The 20,356-nt window shown below is 40.0% G+C and overlaps 1 protein-coding gene across 1 annotated transcript in view; it reads left to right on the top strand.

The window, feature by feature from the left end:
• Positions 1 to 19,417, top strand: part of Tbx18 (T-box transcription factor 18) — a 28,088-nt gene extending 8,671 nt beyond the window's left edge. The window contains exons 5-8 of the mRNA XM_052716157.1: positions 6,014 to 6,181; positions 8,624 to 8,688; positions 14,683 to 14,777; positions 16,516 to 19,417. Coding sequence (XP_052572117.1) covers positions 6,014 to 6,181; positions 8,624 to 8,688; positions 14,683 to 14,777; positions 16,516 to 17,240 — 1,053 coding nt within the window. The 3' untranslated portion in view covers positions 17,241 to 19,417. The remainder of the gene's footprint in view (positions 1 to 6,013; positions 6,182 to 8,623; positions 8,689 to 14,682; positions 14,778 to 16,515) is intronic.
• The last annotated feature ends 939 nt before the right edge of the window (positions 19,418 to 20,356 follow it).

Below are 20,356 nucleotides of genomic sequence, written 5' to 3'. Positions count from 1 at the left end.
GAGGGAGGGAGGGAGGGAGGGAGAGAGAATGAGAATGAGAATAAATATGAATATTGATTCATGTGATTGTGGAAGAGTTGGCCAGTTCCGTGTTTTGGAGACCTACGAAGAGTTGAAGCTGTGACTTGAATCTGAAGATAGTTTGTTATCAGAATTTTCTTGTCTTCCAAGGACTTTACTCTGTTTTCTTTTGTGGCCTTCAACTGATTGGATGATGGCCACTCACTGCTACTAATCTGCTTTTCCCTGAGTCTACTGATTGTTTATCTCTAAGCCATACTTTCACAGCAATATCTTCGGTGCTGTTGGGCCAAAAATATGGATGCTTACCGTAGCCAAGTTAGCAGATAAAATTAACCACCACACAGTATTTGTTTAAAACATAAAAAAAAAGTTTCAAATCGAAGTTCAGTTACTTGGACATAAATAAAGACTCTCACTATTAGGAACTTGTATAAAAGCGGCAGAGAACAGTCAAAATTAAGGAAACATTCTATTTTTCTTTTAAGGTTGTGGCAGGATGTACTAAGTTTAATCAAGAGATATAAAGAATGTGCACAGGGGGCACTGGGAAACTATGAGAAATCAAGAAGTGAGGACATTGCTTTGTGAATGTTAGTGCTTGTAGGGGGATGTACTCTTTCATGCTATTCATTTCAAAAATGTGTTCTTGGAGACTGTTAAGTGTGATCAAAGACAAAGAAGGCCGAGACTGGCTTTGTGAGTTTCTTGCCTAGACGGAATGAGAAGGGAGCCTGCAGCTTGCTGTTCTGTCTGCTCAGAGTGGTACAGACATACCTCATCCCAGCTCAGAGAGACTGGGAAGAATACCGAAAGTCTGTTTCTGTGTGCACTCTATTTGATGAGTAGAAGCAGACTAGAGATTGGGAATGTGCTTGTAATTCTACTGCCATTTGTGACCCAGGTCTAAGAAGGCAGTACGGTCATGGCGGGGCCTTAGTAGAGACCCTCAGGGACTCTTGCCCTTTTAACCTTTTGCTTTCCATCATTCCACTAATTCTAAAAGAAGTCATTGTCACCTCTAATAAAACTGTACACGCCATAGTTAATTTCCTAAATTCCTTTCTTATGTTTTAATCTCTCAGCCCCCCTGCCCCACCCCATTTTAGTGTGCAAAAGATGTACATGTATGCAGCTTTGTGATGTGAGAATTCTGTGGCCCTGGGAGTTTTACTAAGTTAGCGTAAGGTGATTGTGGGAATCAAAGGCTGTGACTAGACTTGCGACCACATAAGAGTATGTGTTTTCCCCAAAGTAACTTTTCAGCCTCCCAAACACCAGACCTGGTTCAGAAAAGAAAATTAAGGAGGATTCAGAGTGGCAGTATCCCTCAGAGCCACAGCTAATCCATGGATGTTGTGATAACTTTGTAGGTCCTATTTGATCCGTGGGTACTCTAACCAGCTTTATTCTGGCTTTGGTACACACCAAGGCTGGTTCTTGGGCTGTCCTTGTTGTAGGAGGTTCCTATGCTTGGGTGACAGTTTCTTACCACATGCATGCTTCCTTGTTTTCCTGGAGTCTGTTCTCTGGAGGAAAGTATTTCCATGAGCACAGCTCTCTGAACAGGGGAAGACATTTGATGGTGTACCTTACTGCAACAGGACCCATACCTACGTCACCTGATGCTTTGGCAATGGGCCGGGTCAAGTAGCCATAGTCAAGGGCTTGTAGGAGTGGATGTTCTCCCCTGCTGGCAATTCTGTGACACACATGCCCATACTCTCTTACTGTTTCTCCTTGAAAAATCAGACAGGGAAGCAGGATGATGCAGGAGAGGTAGCTGAGCTCTCTTGTGGGGAAGGAAGTTGGAATGGTTGAGGACACCATGCCAGTGATCCTGGGCAAGTCAGTTCCACTCTCTGAGGCCTTGTTTCCTCATGGGTCATACTGGAATTAGAGACCCAAAGAAGCCGGCAAACTTGAAAGTATGCATTTGAGGAGGGCCTGAAACGAAAGAGCAAAAAGGAAAAATTCTGCTTTGCCTGTGATTGACTGAGAACGTTTCAACACTTTAACGTGAGGCATAGTGTTTTAACACATTCAGGAAGTGGGGGTGCGGTTGGGTGGTGGTATTATCTGGTCCTTTTAGGTCCTTTGCTTGGCCTAATTCATTTTTTTTTTTAAATTTATTCTTCTCTCATATATTACATCCTGACCACAGCTTCCCCTGCCTCCTCTCCTGCTAGCTCCCCACCCCCAAGAGCCACCCTTTTCCCTTTCTCTTCAGGAAAGGGCGAGTCTCCCAGGGACTCCAATCCAACACAGCGTATCAAGTTATAGTAAGACTAGGTACAAACCTACTCCGACCTTGCGAGTGTATCATGTAGAAAAGTTTCAGTTATTGACAAGTTCCACTGTCAAGCTGTAAAACTGGAAGCCCTACCTGTCAGATTTCAAGCACAATTGACTGGTCAGATAAATAAGTATGCTTCTTTCGGTGTAAATCTATTTTATGAGGAATTAATTCGTTATCAGTGTTAGAGATTAAGTCCAGGGCAAGCGCTTTACTATTGAGCCACATCCAAACCCCTCCAATCTAGTCTTTAAAGTAGAAAAGCATGTATAAGCCTATGAATAAGAAAGCACTCTGTGTTTGTGGACATAGGTCTGTATGCCTTTTTCTAATATTATAGTTAGAAATCCCCTGCCCAAATCCTGTCTAAACAGAACAAACAGTATAGAAAGTACACATAAGATATGATTATTTGAGTTATAAGTATGGTCTCTCTTTTTTAAAGGTCAATAGTCCCACATACCCTACAAAGTAAGCAAAATATTGTTGATTTCCTATTATTATAAATGGGGAAGTTTATTATGTCTGTTTATTTAGTGGGTGTTGAGGTTGTGCATTCCTGCATTCCACTGCGCAAGTTCAGAGGTCAGAGTACACCTTGCAAAAGTCAGTTCTCTCTTTCCACCATGTGGGGTCCAGAGATGGAAGCTCAGGTGGTCAGAGAACAGTCTTCATAAAACAAGAACGGAAACAGAAAAGAAACTTTTATTACCTCCATTCCAAGTCACTTCGTCCCGATGCTCTGAAGTTGGCTGTGCACCTTTTGCTTCTTTGTGTGGAATTTTTTGTCTTTGATTTTTTTCTTCTTCTCTGGAAATCACTTCTAAAGGGATGGTGAGTCTCGCTTGGGGTTTCTAGATGCTGCCATTTGTTAGCCACTGACATTTTGATTCCTAGCTTGGGGAAACATTCACCCTCAAACTTTTCAACCCCCAAAGAGATCTATTGCAAGCCAGTTTTCTAAAGAGAAAGTTAGTTAAACAAAGGAGCGCAAAGTTGAATGGACATTAAAGTTATTACTTTAAAAAGTGGTTGTTTACTACTTTGTGTTAACATTGAAAAGAGTGTGCTATTTCAATAATAAATCATAGGAAAAGGGCCAGGACAGTTAGTTTGCAGGTGGGGGCTGAGACACAAGCTGCAGCCACAGGTTCAAAACCATTCTTGTGTTTCCTGTATGGGGCCTGGCCTCGGGACTGTGCCTGCCCACGTAGCGTAAATTCATAAGGAAGGCATGCAGACAAGAAGGGGAACAAAACTGGCCCTGGGCCTAGGGAGCTGTGAGGACTTGGAAGTCTCTAGGTTCTGTGGAACTTACCATTAAAAATAAGTCGAGGTTTAGAAATGTCATGCAGAGCCCTAACCATTAAACAACTATGCTCCTACCTGGAAGTCAGAGAATAAAACGCAGCCCCTCTGCCACTCCTGCTCCCCACACCCCCAGCATAGCTCAGAAAAAAAAAGCAAAACAAAACCAAACCCTGCAAGGATATAAACTGCATTAAGGATAGAAACTTAGATTTTGATATCTATTAAAAACAGAATTAGTGACCATAAACTAGTAATAAGGGAACGAGCAAAAGACATTCCTCATCCACTGAAAATCTGCTTATTAGACTATGCTAATGGTTAGACCCTGTGAGTATAATTTTATTTCTGCATTTTCCAGACATTTATCCTGACTCACAGCAAGGCACACCTTTCATATGATGGCCCTGTGCACACCTACTCACAGCCAACAAAAACTTTTGGAAAAAAAAAAAAGTACATATCTCTGGTACAGGCAGCCCACTGTTTACTACTGTATTTTATAATATTATTTATTTAAACATTTTTTGGTCAAAGCTGCTAATAGTTCATTCAAATTCATTCAAATTAGTCCTAGAAAGAGGCATTGGATTGCTGCCTATGTTCCCTCCACCCCCACCATGAGTACTGCTTCCCCCTTTTACCCTTTTGCATGCTCTTGTGTTCATGCTGCCTCCTTCAGAGGCACGTCTGGTTGGCAGGATCTTTAGATCTGTTTCCAAAGTGTGTCTGCCATTGGCACAAAGAAAACCTTAGGGGAAAGCAAAAGCAGAGCCCCTGACTGCAGTGTTGGCTCTCCCAAGGGCAAAGACATGCTCTCAGGACAGCAAACACATTCTCTGAGCACAGAGCTGTTGGTGTTGGAGCTGACCAAAGGCTCTGAAGCTGGCTTATTAAACTGCTTACATTCTGAACAACATGAAGCATGTTGGACACCATGTTTCCAAGGACTTTTGTTTAGGTGTTTTCCTTCTACATTCATAATAACCCAAACCTGGAATTTAAAGCTTAGAGTTCAGAAAAATTGCATACCTGTTAGCTAAACTAATTCATGAATATCTGAATATAGAATCCAAGAAACAAATAAAAAAACCCTGCTGTTCATGCAAGTATTAAAATATAAAAAGGCACACACACACACACACACACACACACACACACACACACACACACACACACTCCTACCTGTGATACCATCATCAGAGGTGATCACTGTTCATATCTCTGTATGAGCCCACTATACTCTGTTTTAATAAGCCATAAAATGTGTCTAAACAATTAGGTACCGTTTTTTATCGTTTTAAGATTAAAAACAAAGCTGGACATGGTGGTACACACCTTTAATCTGAGCACTCAGGAGGTAGAGGCAGGCAGATCTCTGAGTTCAAGGTCAGTCTGGTCTACAAAGCAAGTTCCACGACATCTAGGGCTATTATTACACAGAGAAACCCTATCTCGAAAAACCAGAAAAAAAAAAAAAGATTAAAACCAAGCAATTTTATTATATGACTGAAATTTGCCTAAACAGCGTTGGCAACAGCTTGGTGACACCACACCTCACAATGTAAATTTCCCTTGGTAACTACTAATCTACTTGTAAAAGTCTTCCACTGTTATAGCTCATGCAATGTACATCTTTGTTTGTTTGTTTGTTTGTTTTGAGACAGGGTTTCTCTGTGTAGCTTTGGAGCTTTTCCTGGAACTCACTCTGTAGCCCAGGCTGGCCTCGAACTCACGGAGATCCTTTGTATATGAAAAGCTTTTACGAATCTGGAGCAGAACCTTAGGACAAATCTGAGTGGGTTTGTGGAGACCACATGAGAGAGAGAGACTTAGGGCAGGGTAGGCTCTCCACTCTCCAGCCTAAGATTTGAATGGGAATATGGGCAATATACTCTTCCAACAAACCAGAGATTTTGCAGAATCAACACAGGAGACAGTGGGGTGTCCTTAATGTGTGTGCACTATCACCCATGAAGGAACAATTCTCTTGGTGTTTGAAAATCTTGTGTGTGTCCTTTAGAAGATGAATTTGGTACAGTGCACATGATCATTTCCATCTCATTTGGTATTGACTCTGGTCTTATTAAGTTCAACATAAATACAATCTTTATGTATATATTATTGTATTTTAAGCAATAGAAATTTGATGTTGACTTCACATGGCTGTAGTGAGGGTTTCATTAAAGTGATTTGTAGTTTTATACAAACGTTACAGATGTCTTCTTAGACTTTCCCTGCAGCTTTGCTGTATTTTGTTAAATTAACTTCCTGCGTCTTCAGAAATGTAACTTTCCTGCAAGAATTTATTTTCCACGTTACAAATTTGCTCTTGCTGTCAAATTGGGAGTGGTTCCTGTTTAATATGGCTTTTCCCCCTTGATCTAGATTATTCTTCATTCTATGCACAAATACCAACCACGTGTGCACGTCATCCGTAAAGATTGTGGGGACGATCTTTCCCCCATCAAGCCTGTTCCTTCCGGGGAGGGTGTGAAGGCATTCTCCTTCCCAGAAACAGTCTTCACCACCGTCACCGCCTATCAGAATCAGCAGGTATCGTTTTCAGCAGCCCTCTTGCTAGACTCCTGCCCTCTGTATTGCTATATCCAAATGTCAGGAATTACCACACACCATTTGCTATGCATGACACCCACAGTGGGTACATGTGTGCACAGAGTGACAACTCCTAGTCCATAAATTCCCAAGCAGGCTCCTCTAGTGATGACTTAAGCTGAGCATGCATCTTGCAATTAGCAGCATAGTTTTACTTTCCATCTTGAGATATTGAATTATAGTGTCGTAATTAAAATTAGAAAGCAACTTATTTGCCTAGAAAACAGACATGTAAACTATGAAAAGCTAGTTGTGCCTTACAGCATGATATGTGGGTTTAATATTACAGACCATGAATTATAAGAAAATTTTCAGAAAGATTTATCCTGTACATTCCTTTTGTATATTTTTAAAGGGCTTTATCATTGAACTATGATTTAAACTATTATGCAGGATACTGATATGCATTATAGTCTGAGAGATTGGCAATTTTAATGTGATGCTTTTATAATGGTTTAAATAATTTGAGAGATGAAATGTTTCTTTTCTATATGGGCAAATGCTGTTTCTTTAAGTTTTTTTTTTTTACATGAGTCAAGAGTGTGAGTGTCAAGCCCTCTTATTGGTTAGCCAATTGCAGACACACCACACACACACCACACATACTCACATACACACACACACACACACAGCACATTGTGGTGCCAGGTGCTGCTTAACAAATACCAACAAGTCAGTTAAGAGTCAACAAATTAGATTGGAAATAGACAATGCTACCACATTCAGTTTTTAATTTTTCAGAACTATCATTTTTAAGAATTTAGGAAATTGATAAAGACTCTTCTGATTAATATCAATGTGATTTCTGTAGCCTGGGTTCCTGGACCATTGCATAACTTTTAAAGTATTGCTTTAAAAGAAAATATAAAACTGGGGTAATTGTGTATAAGTTGCTATAATAATCAAGTGAGGAGTTTCTGCAAAACTTGGTATGGCATAAATAATCTATGTTGAATAACTCTGATGATAATAGAGCTATATTTTTATTTAGAAAGGTGCTATTATACAGATCTATACTCATAACTAACATCTGAAATATTTCAATTATTTAATGTATTAAATAAATTTCAATTATTTAATGTTTAAAGTATTTAAACATTACTTAAATGAACAGAGTTGAACTTTAGTATAGTCTATAATGGAAAATTCCCTTCAGTGATAGAATGGCATATATGATGAATTAATGAGCAAATTTTCATAACATTCTTTATAATGTAGTTATATCCACATATCAAGACAATATCTTACGGAACTCATGTGTCTGAAGTATTTCAAGGCTGATGAGGCTGAGGGCATGCACAGGCCAGCAAGAGAGACTCCAGGGAGGCCTTCCATGCTATCCAGCCAAACTCATTCTTAGCAGGTTAATGTAATCACAAACATGATCCTTAACTTCATTGATTTCATTAAGACCAGGAATTTAGAAAGCAAAATACAAGGAATCGGCTCTGCATTCCTCTGTGCAAAGGACAGATCTACTAAGAAACAGAAGGGTGTTACTTAAAATGTCAAGTTTGGGGTGGCATGAGTCCAAACCACAGTTAATGGAGATGGTGAAGATATTTGTAAACTCCTTTCTTCTAAACTTTGAGATCTTAGTGGATAAGAAGCCAGTTTTGAGGCAACAACTTGAAAGTACTTAAAATTAAGTATTTTTAAATTAGCATTTATTTCTGCCACTTTAATATGATTTTGTTCTGTTAGAAACTTTAAGTCATAGCTATCTCTGTTGAGATGTTCACTATAGTTCGGTGACCAGTTAGTACTATAGAGATAAGAGATGAAAGAATAAAGCAAAGGCCAAGGGAGAGACAAAGAAAAATACTGTGGCAATAAGGTTAGGGAGTGTGGGGATTCTCGATTCTTAAGAACGGAAACAAGCTTATAAATTGTCAATAAATGCAGGCTGCTGGATGAGCCTCGATTCCCAGCACTACAAGATAATCAGGGTTAAACCATATCCTAGAGTCAAAGGGAAGAACTTCAGCTTGAGAGAATGGTCAAATAGGAAAAGGCAGCAGGAGACTGCTGGGGTTCCTTCTCCAGGCACAATCAAAACAAAACAAGCCTTTACCCACCTATTAAGGTGGAAAATGGGTGAAGAAGTATCTCTTTCACGGCAGATGGCTGTTCTAAATCTTTTAACTTCACTGCCAGGATGTTAAAACATACGAGAGGAACACAAAAGAACCCTCTGTCTCTATGTTAATTTTTAGGTTGTTGGTAGTTCTACAGTTATCTTAACTTTTTTTTTGAAGGGGGGGGGTGGAGAGATAGTTCAGCCGTTAAATGCTAGGCTCACAACCAAAAACATCTTAACTTTTAAATAATACTCTGTGATGTTTATATAAGATTTAATGTGATTTCTTCTCTACTCTGCAGATTACTCGCCTTAAGATAGACAGGAATCCATTTGCTAAAGGCTTCCGAGACTCCGGGAGGAACAGGCAAGTACTAGTGAAATCTCCTGGTTGTTTTAGTAAATATATTTAAAGTTTTAATGTGATTTTTTTTCCATTATAACATTATATTATGTTTACCTTGGTAAACGTAGTGTTGGAAGCACTTCTGATGAGAATTTAAATTGGTAGATATTATTGTGTCTTGGAGGTAACTTACGTATAGAGTATAGTCATGTGGCCTGCCTTAAGATGAACTTTAGTGCGTGAAGCTGGGCTGAAGATGCAAGCCCTTGGCATATAGATTGTGTGTTATTTCTGGGAGGGGCCATGGAGAAGCCTACCCTTAGGGTCCGCGGGCCTTCATAGTCCAAGGAATTGTCCTTTGTGCCTCTTTGTTTGGTTTAGAGTTCTTAGTGATGACACGCTGTCTATTGATTCTGTCTGAAGAGTAGGATAGTTTCTTATTAACTCAGATTCTCAACTGGAATATGAAAGCATTTCATTTTGCCAAGAGTCCTGGTCCTCTTCGGTTTCCAAGTTTGTCTTGGTCTTTCTGGCAGCCACGTACTTGTTTATTTTTTCTATGTCATGTTTCACTGTGTCTGCACTAAGTGGGATAGCTACAACAATTAAGTCCCCTCTGTTACTCACCCAGTCTGCTTGCTGCAAGTCTCTAAATTTATTGATACGAGTCTATTCCAGTACAGTCCGGGTTTACAACATTTTCTAAAATAATTGCTAGTAACAGAGGGTGATAATAGAGGAACATTCTCTGCCCTTTCAGGCAAGGCTTTGATATGCATGCTTCTAAGTACATTTTTATACTAAGAGGCATTTGAACTTTATTACTTCGTTTCCAAAATTATTTTGTTTTGAAACTGATATTAACTGGGTTTGTCTACGTGAACTGAAAACCCTCAATTATCAAGAAACAGTTTCACTTGAAATTTGAGAAGGAAAAGCAGTCAGGTAGTAGTCTAGATTTTCTAGTGTTTTCAGCTGATTTCGTGGTCAAGATAGGTGACAGACAAGTCTCAAAATGTGCTCAGTTGCTAAAGAGACTTGGTGTCATCCTCATTTACAGTGGCATTACCTAAACAACATGTAGTTAGAAAGTACTAAAAGGCAACTAAGATGCAGTGAGACTAGAGTGACCTTCCAATCAGTGGAGGAGGATCAGCGAGATTGATCAATAGGAGGGAATCTTTTGAAGTGCTCCACTCTGTGAGAAGGTTTGCAGGTATTAGCAAATTTATCTCCTGCATTGAAATGGCTTCATGTCTTTTTGGATCTGTTTCATTGTGGTGAAAACTTGTGCCTGGTGGCTGTTTTGTTATGTTCTTGGTTTTCTTGCTTTGCAGGGATGTTTTTGAAAATTGAGTGAAAAACTACTGCTTAGTAGCCCTAAAATGATGCATGTTGCAGCAGAAGGGGACCTGTGAGGTGACTCTTTCTCTGCCTTGGCAAATGCTGGGGTGAACCCTTCTTGTGAACTTAGGTTACATCAGAACAACATTTCAGAGTCTTGCATTGACTTTAATTTTTTTTCTTAAGCAGAGAAACAATGTATTAAAAGTCCTATAGTAGCTCCACAGGGAGGCCCTGAGAGTGAATACCAGACACCATGCCCAAGCTGCTGATCCGTCTGGGAAAGATCTCACTGCTACTGACACTGGAGAGAAGTTCACTTATGAAGCAGTGGCTTATGAATAGTTTTAAAATATATTTTGGACAAAAAGTAATGACAAGTAAAGCATCTGTTAGAAGTTAGATGACGGCTTCATACAATAAATTTTGAGGAGGAATTCTAGATGAGCCAGCATAATGAAAAGATTTGGTTATTAAAATTGTACCATTAAAAATACTCAGTGTTGGGAGGCAGAGCCAGGTAGATCTCTGTGAGTTTGAGGCCAGCCTCGTCTATAGATCGAGATCCAGGACAGGCACCAAAACTACACAGAGAAACCCTGTCTCAAAAAACAAACAAACAAACAAACAAACCAACTACTCAGTGTCATGGTGAAAATAAACCAGGAAGCCTGTTGTTCTGTTTGGAGGCCTCAGGCTAGGTTTGACAGGGGTTCCTTTCACTTTTGGCTGTTTGGAACTATGTAGGCTTGGCATCAAACGGTGCTTTGCATTATTTCTTTTGATCCCAGTAAAACCTGCAATGTTTCAAATCAACACGCAGAAATAATGGATTATATTTTAACACTCTGAATTATGTTAAAATTCAAAATTCTTATTTTGCTCCAAGTGGTTGTCTTGTTACAGGTGAAGTATGTTGTGTCTGTATAAAGCAGTGGTTCTTAACGTGTGGGTCATGACCCCTTTGAGGGTTAAATGACCTTTTACAAGGCTTACCTAAGACCATGGAAAAACACAGATGTTTACATTATGATTCATAAAGTAGCAACATTATAGTTATGAAGTAGCGATGAAAATAATTTTATGGTTGGGGTCACCACAACACGAGGAATACAGCATTAGGAAGGCTGAGAACCACTCACTGTTCTAGAGCTTTCTGGTTAATGAAATAAAGTTTTCATCTTTTCTCATGAAATATTGCTCCATATTTTAAAAAAAATGACCTTAACAGTGTGAAAAAATTCTGTCAATTTAAAATATTTCAAAGTTATGTATTATATTCCTTAAAAAAATTGAAAAGAACCTGTGTTCCATGTGAGGCTTCGTTGAAGGTATGGTGGCTTCGACAGCATAGAGGGACATCATATTTTTTCATATAGTAATAGAGGAAAGTCTATGAAAAACGCCCACAATATTCTTTTGTTTTTCCTGGTTCTGCTGTGCAGTTTTACTGCTTTTTTATTTTTATTTTCCTCATATATGAAATAAACAAGTTGATCAGGCCACAAAATTAACACAGACATGTGATTGCTTAAATTTTATAAAAACAATTCTGTTTAATTAAAAAGTGTCCTTCTCTGGCTACTTAGGGCTCTGCAGCCTGTTTTACAGGAATCAGTAGCTTTGGCCCTTGAAGCCTCCCTCAGGCATTTGCTATGTGAGAGTGAATTTATGTGCTGAGAATAGCTCCATTCCACAGCTAGGCCTTAGGTTTGACCCTATAAAAGTTTTTACTCAGGAAGGTACAGAAATTTCTTCTCTTAAATACTTCAGGAAAAACATAACCATTTTACTAAATAAACTCAGCCATTTGATAGCATAAATGAGGGCGCTGGTAAATGTGGAGGTTGTTCAAAGGCACCTTGTATAAATTATCGCCTTGGCTACTCTCCTGCAGGAGGGGCCTTTCATCTCTCCTTTAACTAGATGGGAAAAGTCTCCATTACTGGAGAAAATGAAGGCTTTTTAACAAAAGTCCAGATTCAACTAATAAATATTTTATAACTGTTTCCTGCAAAATATCTGCAATCCTTTGTGGATTTGGCAGTGTGAAGTGGCAGCCTCAGGCAACATATCAATAGCTCCCAATCAGAAGGCTTGCAGGAGATGTGTCCCCTCCCAGCCATTACTTTAAGGTTATGTATTTGCTCTGCTCAGTAACTTCTCCCTACGAATTTGATTTATGGATTTGAAACATAATTCAGTTTACATTGCTAAAACAAATGAAGCAGTAAAACACATCTATATAGTCTACAAACTTCTGGCTTTAGTAAAACTGTTTTATAATTACATTGGTATTTTCACTATCCCAAACTACCTTTATCAATGTTAACCTGCATGAGAATAAAAAGTAGATGGTTTGTTTTTTTTTAATAAAGGTGTGTACTAATATTCTTTAACAAAAAAATTATTTTCTCTTGAAAGTAGTAAAGATTTAGTATTGGTTTAAGCTAAATACAGAGAGACCGTCAAAGCAATACCCAATGTCCATTAATCCAGAATTAAATAGAACCCACAGGTAATGTAGTATTGAGACAGACCCGGCCCACAAACTGCACAAAAAGGAATATTTCACCATATAGAAAATACTATTGAGTAGTATGACCTCGGGGATTTGACTTATAGTTTGGCCACAGATACAGTGTCTGATTTACAAAAAGTCAAGTAAAATAAATACCAGTTAGAATGAAATGAGTTATAGCTCGATATAAAAGGGCTTCAGAGCTTCATGGTTCAGTCTTCACTTCTCAGGAAACTGAAATCCAGGGAGGTCAAGTGACTTAGAGTGACCTGCAGTCACTGGTCCTTCTAGTTCCAGGCTAGTATCTTTACCCCAAACAGTCCTTTCTGTGACACAGTGACTATGTCAGAGGTCAGACTCCATTCTTCCCACCCACATAGCCCAGGAGAAACAGCTGGGGGTGTTTTCCCTGTGGCATCTGTATGTAGCATCTGTATGGGCTGGTGATGCTTCCTCTGAGACCAAAGAAGTTAGTAAGGTCCCCATGCGAGCTCACAGCAACAGGAGGGGTAAAATCTTGCTGCGGAAGGATGGCAATGTGAGATGCTTTTCTTGCATAAATCATCTGCTCTTTTGGGAGCTTTCATTGTGTTGGAGAAGTCATATGACTGGCAGGTGGTTTTCTTTAGCCTTAGTTCTTAGTTCATGGTTTGAGGGTACAAGGAAGCAGCAGCTGAGTTAAAATTAGTAGAAATGTAACAGTCACAAGAAATTTCCAGGTAGTGTTTTACCCAGAAGAAGATTTTTCCGTTCCTGTAGTGCTGAGGATGAACCCAGGGCTTTGTGCATACTAGATATACTGGCTGGTTTTGTGTGTCAATTTGAAAGAAGCTGAAGTCATCAGAGAGGAGGAAGCTTCAGTTGAGGCAATATCTCCATTAGATCCAGCTGTGAGGCATTTTCTCCATTAGTGATCAATGAGGGAGGGCCCAGCCCATGGTGAGTGGTGCCATCCCTGGGCTGCTGATCCTGGGTTCTATAAGAAAGCAGGCTGAGCAAGCTGGGGGAAGCTAGCCAGTAAGCAGTATCCCTCCATAGCCTCTGCATCAGCTCCTGTCTCCCGGGATGCTGCCCTGTTTGAGTTCCTGTCTTGACTTCCTTGAGTGATGAACAGCAATGTTGAAGTGTAACCCTTTCTTACCCACCTTGATTTTTGGTCACGGTGTTTCATTACAACAGTAGAAACCCTGACTAAGACACTAGATAAGTGGTAAACTTCTGAGACGCACCCTGGCCCGGACCATGTTATCTTTCTAACAAATTGCTTAGGGTTGAAGTGGTTGAAGATGAGTAGTGAGGCCCCAGGCTGTCTTGAGAATGGCTAATTGAGGAAAAGGCTCAACCCCAGATCCTGGGTTGTATTCTTTAGCCACCACATATAAGAGGGAAGGAAGACAGAATCACTTATGGTAGGAAGTCTTTTATGTTTGTGTTTAGAGTAGTTGCTTTTGTTTTGAAATATACAGATGAGATATAAATAGTCTGCAACCAAGTTTGCACATCAATTCATTAAGTGTGCATGGTGAGGCTTTATAATGACTTACAGTGTTGCTACTAACTCTGTATAGAGACTAGGTAGCTCTGGAAATCACCTCCTACCTTTCTGCACACTGTGCAAAGCTTAGTGGGAGGTCAGTGCTGCCCCCTCCTGGCCTAGCCTGGTTGATAGTGGAGATTGTGCCCCAGAACAGAAGTTGGTTTTCTTTGACTGGTTCTTCCTTTGAGCTAGCTTCTGAGGTACTACTGAATGATGGGCAGAAATGTCCCTTAGAAAAGAGAACTTGACATAAAGATGTTTTTGTAGCTATCTTCTTCATCATCGGAGGGCAAACTCCTGTGACAGGAAGAGAGGCTCCAGAGCACTACAGAGCCTTGGGCTCACAGTATCCAAGATGGACTCAGATCCTCAGGTCCATGTGTTAGTTTTAGGGTCCTGAGAATGTCCGCAGGCATCTTGGTAGGTTTCCATTTTCGTCCCTACGTCCCTGTGCAAAGCATTTCTTTTTGCTTGTGGCAATCTCCTAACCGGTCACTGAGTGTAGAATGTGTAGGGCATTGCCAATACCATGTTGTTTCTTCAAATGCTTATTACTAGTGAAAACTACAACCCTTCCTAACTAGACTCTGTTTGTCTTGACCTTTCCATGTAGAATGGGATTGGAAGCCCTGGTGGAGTCATATGCATTCTGGAGACCATCACTACGAACTCTCACATTTGAAGATATCCCTGGAATTCCAAAGCAAGGTAATTCAGTCTCCTGGTCATGCATACAGCCAGTTCCTGAGAAAAGGCTGAGGTGTAAGAGATGCACACTTTGTTAATTAGATCCATGACATTTGACTTTTTCATCAACATCCTCCTACTCCAGGATCCATTTCTTTTCTGCATTGACAGGAGACAGATCAGGAAAGATGGCTGTCCTGTGGTGTGAGAGGTTAAATATTGCATGTTTTTGGTGTTTATTTCATAATGCTTACCTCTTCCTGACATCTGTCATTGAGATGTTGGAGTCCATGTACTCTACAAGAAGTTGCCCATGCCTGTTTCTCTTATCCAACTATTGCCTCTCAGCAGGGTTTTCTTATTGGATCTGTGATGAGATCAGGCACACTGGATCAGACCATTTTGAGCTCATTCCTCACAAGCCCAGGACTTGTATCTCCTTAGAGAAGGGTGCCATCTTTGTACTAGTCTGCTTAGGAGATAGACTGTCAGGTTACCCATTTAGGCAGATTTTACCAGGATCCTACCAGCTCCCAGTGAGAATTTCACATACTCAGGTTTAGATTATTATTATTGGTAGTTTTGGGCTTTTAGATTATTTAAAGAAGTGGAATGAAATACTGTTGTTAGAATAATGAAGGTTTTACACCCTCTACAGCCCTTTGGAATTCTCCATTCTTCTTAAGTTATGTCAAGTTTGCAAGTATCAACTGCCAGCAAATCCAGAGAAAGGAGTTGGCGACCAATAGAAGGGAATTGCTATTGATTGGTTGCAAGATTAAACCACCCTCTTTGAGTGTCACAGGACTGTTTATTTCTTAGACCTTTGCTTTTGTCTTGCCTGTGATTTGCCAACCTGTTTTCTAGCTGGAGTTGAGATTTTTGAGGGACAAAGTGATAGCATAGCAGAAACCTGAGTGGTATAGGTATCGATGCACACAAGCTTCGGTGAGAGGTGACAGATGAAGATGAGGTGTGGCATTCCCGACCCCTTCTGTGCTTTCCTTCCAGTCACTTCTTTTCCTCTGTAAGGAAGTGTACTGGTCCAGAAAAGACTGTGGGGAGAAAGGGAATACCATAGGTAGAAAAGAGCAGTTTATTAAACTGTTGGGGCAAGAGGTAAAAATGAAATGAAATTTAATTTTATAAAATTTCTGGTAAGTTTGGCATTTGTAGTATTTGTTTTTGCAAATAAGAAAATTCCAAAAAAGCAAATTGAGATAGAACATGAAAATTCCATGTGATAGTGCCTTACTATTTTCTGTATTACAAAAATTCGTCATTACCTGGAATGATAATTAGTCCTAAAAACATTCCTCTAAAGTTTCATCACATTTAATTAAGTAATTACTGTGTGTGTGTGTGTCTGTATGTGTGTGTCTGTGTGTGTGTCTCTGTGTGTGTGTATGTGCATGCATGTGTGATAGCACATGTGTAGAGATCAGAAGATAACTTTTGGGAGTTCATTTTCTCCTTCTACTTTGTGGGTCCCAGGAATTGAACTTAGGTTGTCAGGCCTCCTTGTAGTTATTATTACCATTGGAGCCATTTTACCTGCTCTTGGTTTAAAAATATTGAGAGAACGTATGCTTAAGTTACTCAATCCAAGTTCAATGAAATGAATTCTTTGAAAGCTAAGCCACCTCTTACCTTTGTAATCCCCCCACTTAAAACAAGCCTGAGGTATCATATGCTTACCAAAATGTAAAGGAAAAGATGGCAGTTGAAGTCATTCTTTACATTGCAACTTCTTTTGTAGGAAACACAAGTTCTTCCACTCTCCTCCAAGGTACTGGGAATGGTGTTCCTGCCACACACCCTCATCTGTTGTCTGGCTCCTCGTGTTCCTCTCCTGCCTTCCATCTGGGGCCGAACACCAGCCAGCTCTGCAGTCTGGCTCCAGCTGACTATTCTGCCTGTGCCCGTTCAGGCCTCACCCTCAACCGCTACAGCACGTCCTTGGCAGAGACCTACAACAGGCTTACCAACCAGAGCAGCGAGACCTTTGCCCCACCCAGGACTCCCTCCTATGTGGGTATGGGCAGTAGCCCATCTGTGAACATGTCCATGGGTGGCACCGATGGGGATACCTTCAGCTGCCCACAGACCAGCCTGTCCATGCAGATTTCAGGAATGTCCCCTCAACTCCAGTACATCATGCCATCACCATCCAGCAACGCCTTTGCGACTAACCAGACCCATCAGGGTTCCTACAACACTTTCCGGTTACACAGTCCCTGTGCCTTGTATGGATATAACTTCTCCACATCCCCCAAACTGGCTGCCAGTCCTGAGAAAATTGTTTCTTCCCAAGGAAGTTTCTTGGGGTCCTCACCAAGTGGGACCATGACTGATCGGCAGATGTTACCCCCTGTGGAAGGAGTGCACCTGATTAGCAGTGGGGGCCAGCAGAGTTTCTTTGACTCCAGGACCCTAGGAAGCTTAACTCTGTCATCTTCTCAAGTGTCTGCACATATGGTCTGATGAAGCCTTTAAGTTAAACTTCGTTTGAATCTAATGGATCTTCCTTATTTTTGGAAAAGGCAATATGGAAAAAAATGTACATATAGTAGAAAATGAAGGCTCTGACGAGTTTTACTTTCTCCTGGCAAGACTGTAATTATCTATGGCATATGCGTATGTTGTATATTGGTAGCATGTAGTATCCTGAAGGCTTCTCACTGCCATGTTTATCCAGTGTCACAGAATATTGACTACATGTACTGTGTTTATCCAGAGTAGCCAGACTCTAAAAGCAAAACGGTACACTTGAAAGTTGGTAATGATACTAACCAAAGACTTTTCTAGTGCTCCGTGCAAAGTGATGGGGTTCATTACCGCGGTTTCACGCATACCTAACCAAAGATTTGTAACTTCATTTATCAGAAGAGTGCTCTGAGCAGTTTGTATTTGAGTGTTGGTAGCATTATCATTTCTATTGTTCTTGGACAGGATGTGAGACCCTCCAGTGCAAAAGCCAGTTAATTCTTAGTGTATTTCTGAGGTATCTGTAACAATAAAGGCTTAGCTTTTTCATTCCTGCTTATTCTTATTTACTGCAGACCTTGGATCTGAAAATCCATAGCTTGACTGGTGTTTATTTTCTGAAGGAAGGTGGAGGAGACTCTTGTGACTTCACTTTCCATTGGACGGAGAATCTTACTAGCCTGCAAAAAATACATATCTACTATTTTTAAATTGGTTCCCATTTCATTTAGTTTATCAAAAAGGCCATTAAAAATGTCCTGCAAACATTTCAAACTTCAATTTTCACCAAGGAAGGGGTTGGAGTATATGGTATGAGAAATTGCAAAAAAGAAAAGAAATCCACCTCAGATTCTTTTGTTCCAATGAGTAATGTTTATTTATTTATTTTTAATTAGAGGAATAATGTCATCCAGCCCCTAGGCTTTTGTGTGGCTTGTTTTTTAGATTTAGGATTATTTCTCCATCTTTGAGCTGCCTGACCCCTGGTCTATGAGTAAGGAAAAGGCATTTATGCCACTTATTTATGTCTCATAACTCTTACAAATTGAACAGTTCCCCCTCCCTAGCCTTATCTCCCTGTCTGACTCTTTTCCAAAACAGACAGGTCTTGCCTTTATGGTGCTAATGCTGCAAGGAATTTCAGAGGGTTATCTCCAGCAATCTGTCTTGTGGTGTAGTCAAAGGCCAAAGTCCATTACTAGAAAGGCCTCCTAGGAGGACCAAGGAGGAAGATACTCATTATGATAAGTGAGCTATAAAACTTTTAACCTCAACAGCATTTTAACTTTGGAACTGAAGAAAGGAAAACAGGACTGACTTCTAAAAGTGCCTAAAATGAACACATGACTTGAGTTCAAAATAAGGAATTTTGATAGTAGATCCTGAGACAGGCAGAAAAAGTGAGGCATGCAGGAGGGTGCACAGCTCCTTCTGTTGAGAAACTCAAGGGATGCGTCTGCCCAGCGGCTCCTTACATTTGTGTATAACAAATGAAGAGAATGCTTTCCTTGTGTTTATCCATAGACTTGCTCTAACATGTCCCTAATTTGGATGGGGAAGGAGTCTATATCCCAGTTTACTTCTTTACTGAACAGGATTATTGTTAGATATTAAGGGGAATGTTATGTTTAGACAGAACACATTCTGGCTTTGTCTCTGTTTATAGATACTGACAAATTTCCCCATGGATTCTGTAAGAAGGTCATCAAATTAACAAAAATTTTAAAATCTAAGATTAGCGTAAAGAGACGTGAAATATTTGCAATAGGTAGCTGTAGCTAAGGTTTTATGCATGGTCTTATTAACTTGACAGAGATTTGGGAAAAAATGTTGAGAATGAGTCCTCCAGCCTTTGCGCTTATTATAATTCAAGGAGAATAGTCTTCCATTTTGAGAAAACACCAAGTGGAGCATTTTCCTTTTTGCTGTTGGTAATTTGAGATGACACCATGATGTGAGTAGACATTTTTTTTAAATTGTTTTGGTAAAATTTAGCAATATTGTACAAATGCTGTTTCAGGTTTTGCTGTAAATAATAATCACTATATTACTCAAAGACTAACCTTTTATTGTTGTACTAAATGACCTCCATGCATTGATAATTATAATTATCGATCTGTATTTTATTAAGAAGTGCTTAAGAAATTATATTAAAGTACATTATTAAATCCTTTTATGGTTTTGGAGGGTAGTCATTTTAATTGCTTATAAATACTTTTCTAAGAATGAAGACACCCATGCATACCCTAGGCACAGATTCTGTAGCTCTCAGCTACAGAGCTGGGGGAAATGGGCCTGATGTTCATTTTTCATGTGTTCAATATCATTTCTGGGTGTGGGGACCATGTCATTGAAGGTAAAGGCCCTGACAAATGTTGAACACATGACAGTTTGGATGTGAGAGAGAAGGTAGAACAGCATGCTTTGTTCAGGTCTGGAGAGAAAGGCAAGGATGTAGGAATGAGATACTTGAGCCGCTAACCAGTGATGACAGATTACTTCTAGGCCTCTTGACTGGAAAACATTCCAGGGCACATGGAGATGGGAAGAGTGTGTTGTTATCAAGACCAGTCACATTCTGAAAATTAATACTTGCCTCCATACAAGCCCTCTCCCAGAGGTCAACAGCTTTTCACAAGTGGGGCACACTGTTGCTGACCCCTGATTTCTGGAATGTAGAGGGTCAGGAGACCTTCGTACCTCCCGGAGGAGGCACAGTGTGGCCTATAGAAGGAAGGGCTCACTCTTTAGGTCAGTTCATGAAATTGTGAGAGATAAAGAAACCATTTAAAATGCAAGTAGGTCTTCATTGCCCCATGCAAGTGTAATCTTATTAGTAGCTGAGGTTTTATTGTATAATAAACAGAAGCTTTGGGAGATAACCGGACATATGATTAGGAGAAAGAGAAAGAGTAATTTTTGCAGTAGGTCCCTTCCGGGAAGATTTGAGGGGAGGAGAAGGTACAAAAAGAGATCCTTAAAAAAAAGATCCTTAGTGAAATCACAGATTCTCCTGAAGTCTTTTTATTGGCCATTTGTGTATCTTCTTTGGAGAAATAGCCATACAGATTCCTTACCCACTTTTTAAGGGACTATTAAGGGAACCATTCCAT

This window comes from Peromyscus californicus, unplaced genomic scaffold (genome assembly GCF_007827085.1).
Source record: "Peromyscus californicus insignis strain IS unplaced genomic scaffold, ASM782708v3 Scaffold_11__1_contigs__length_118956290, whole genome shotgun sequence".
Lineage (NCBI taxonomy): Eukaryota > Metazoa > Chordata > Mammalia > Rodentia > Cricetidae > Peromyscus > Peromyscus californicus.
Note: the sequence above shows the minus strand (reverse complement) of the source record. Positions and strands in the feature narration are given on the sequence as shown.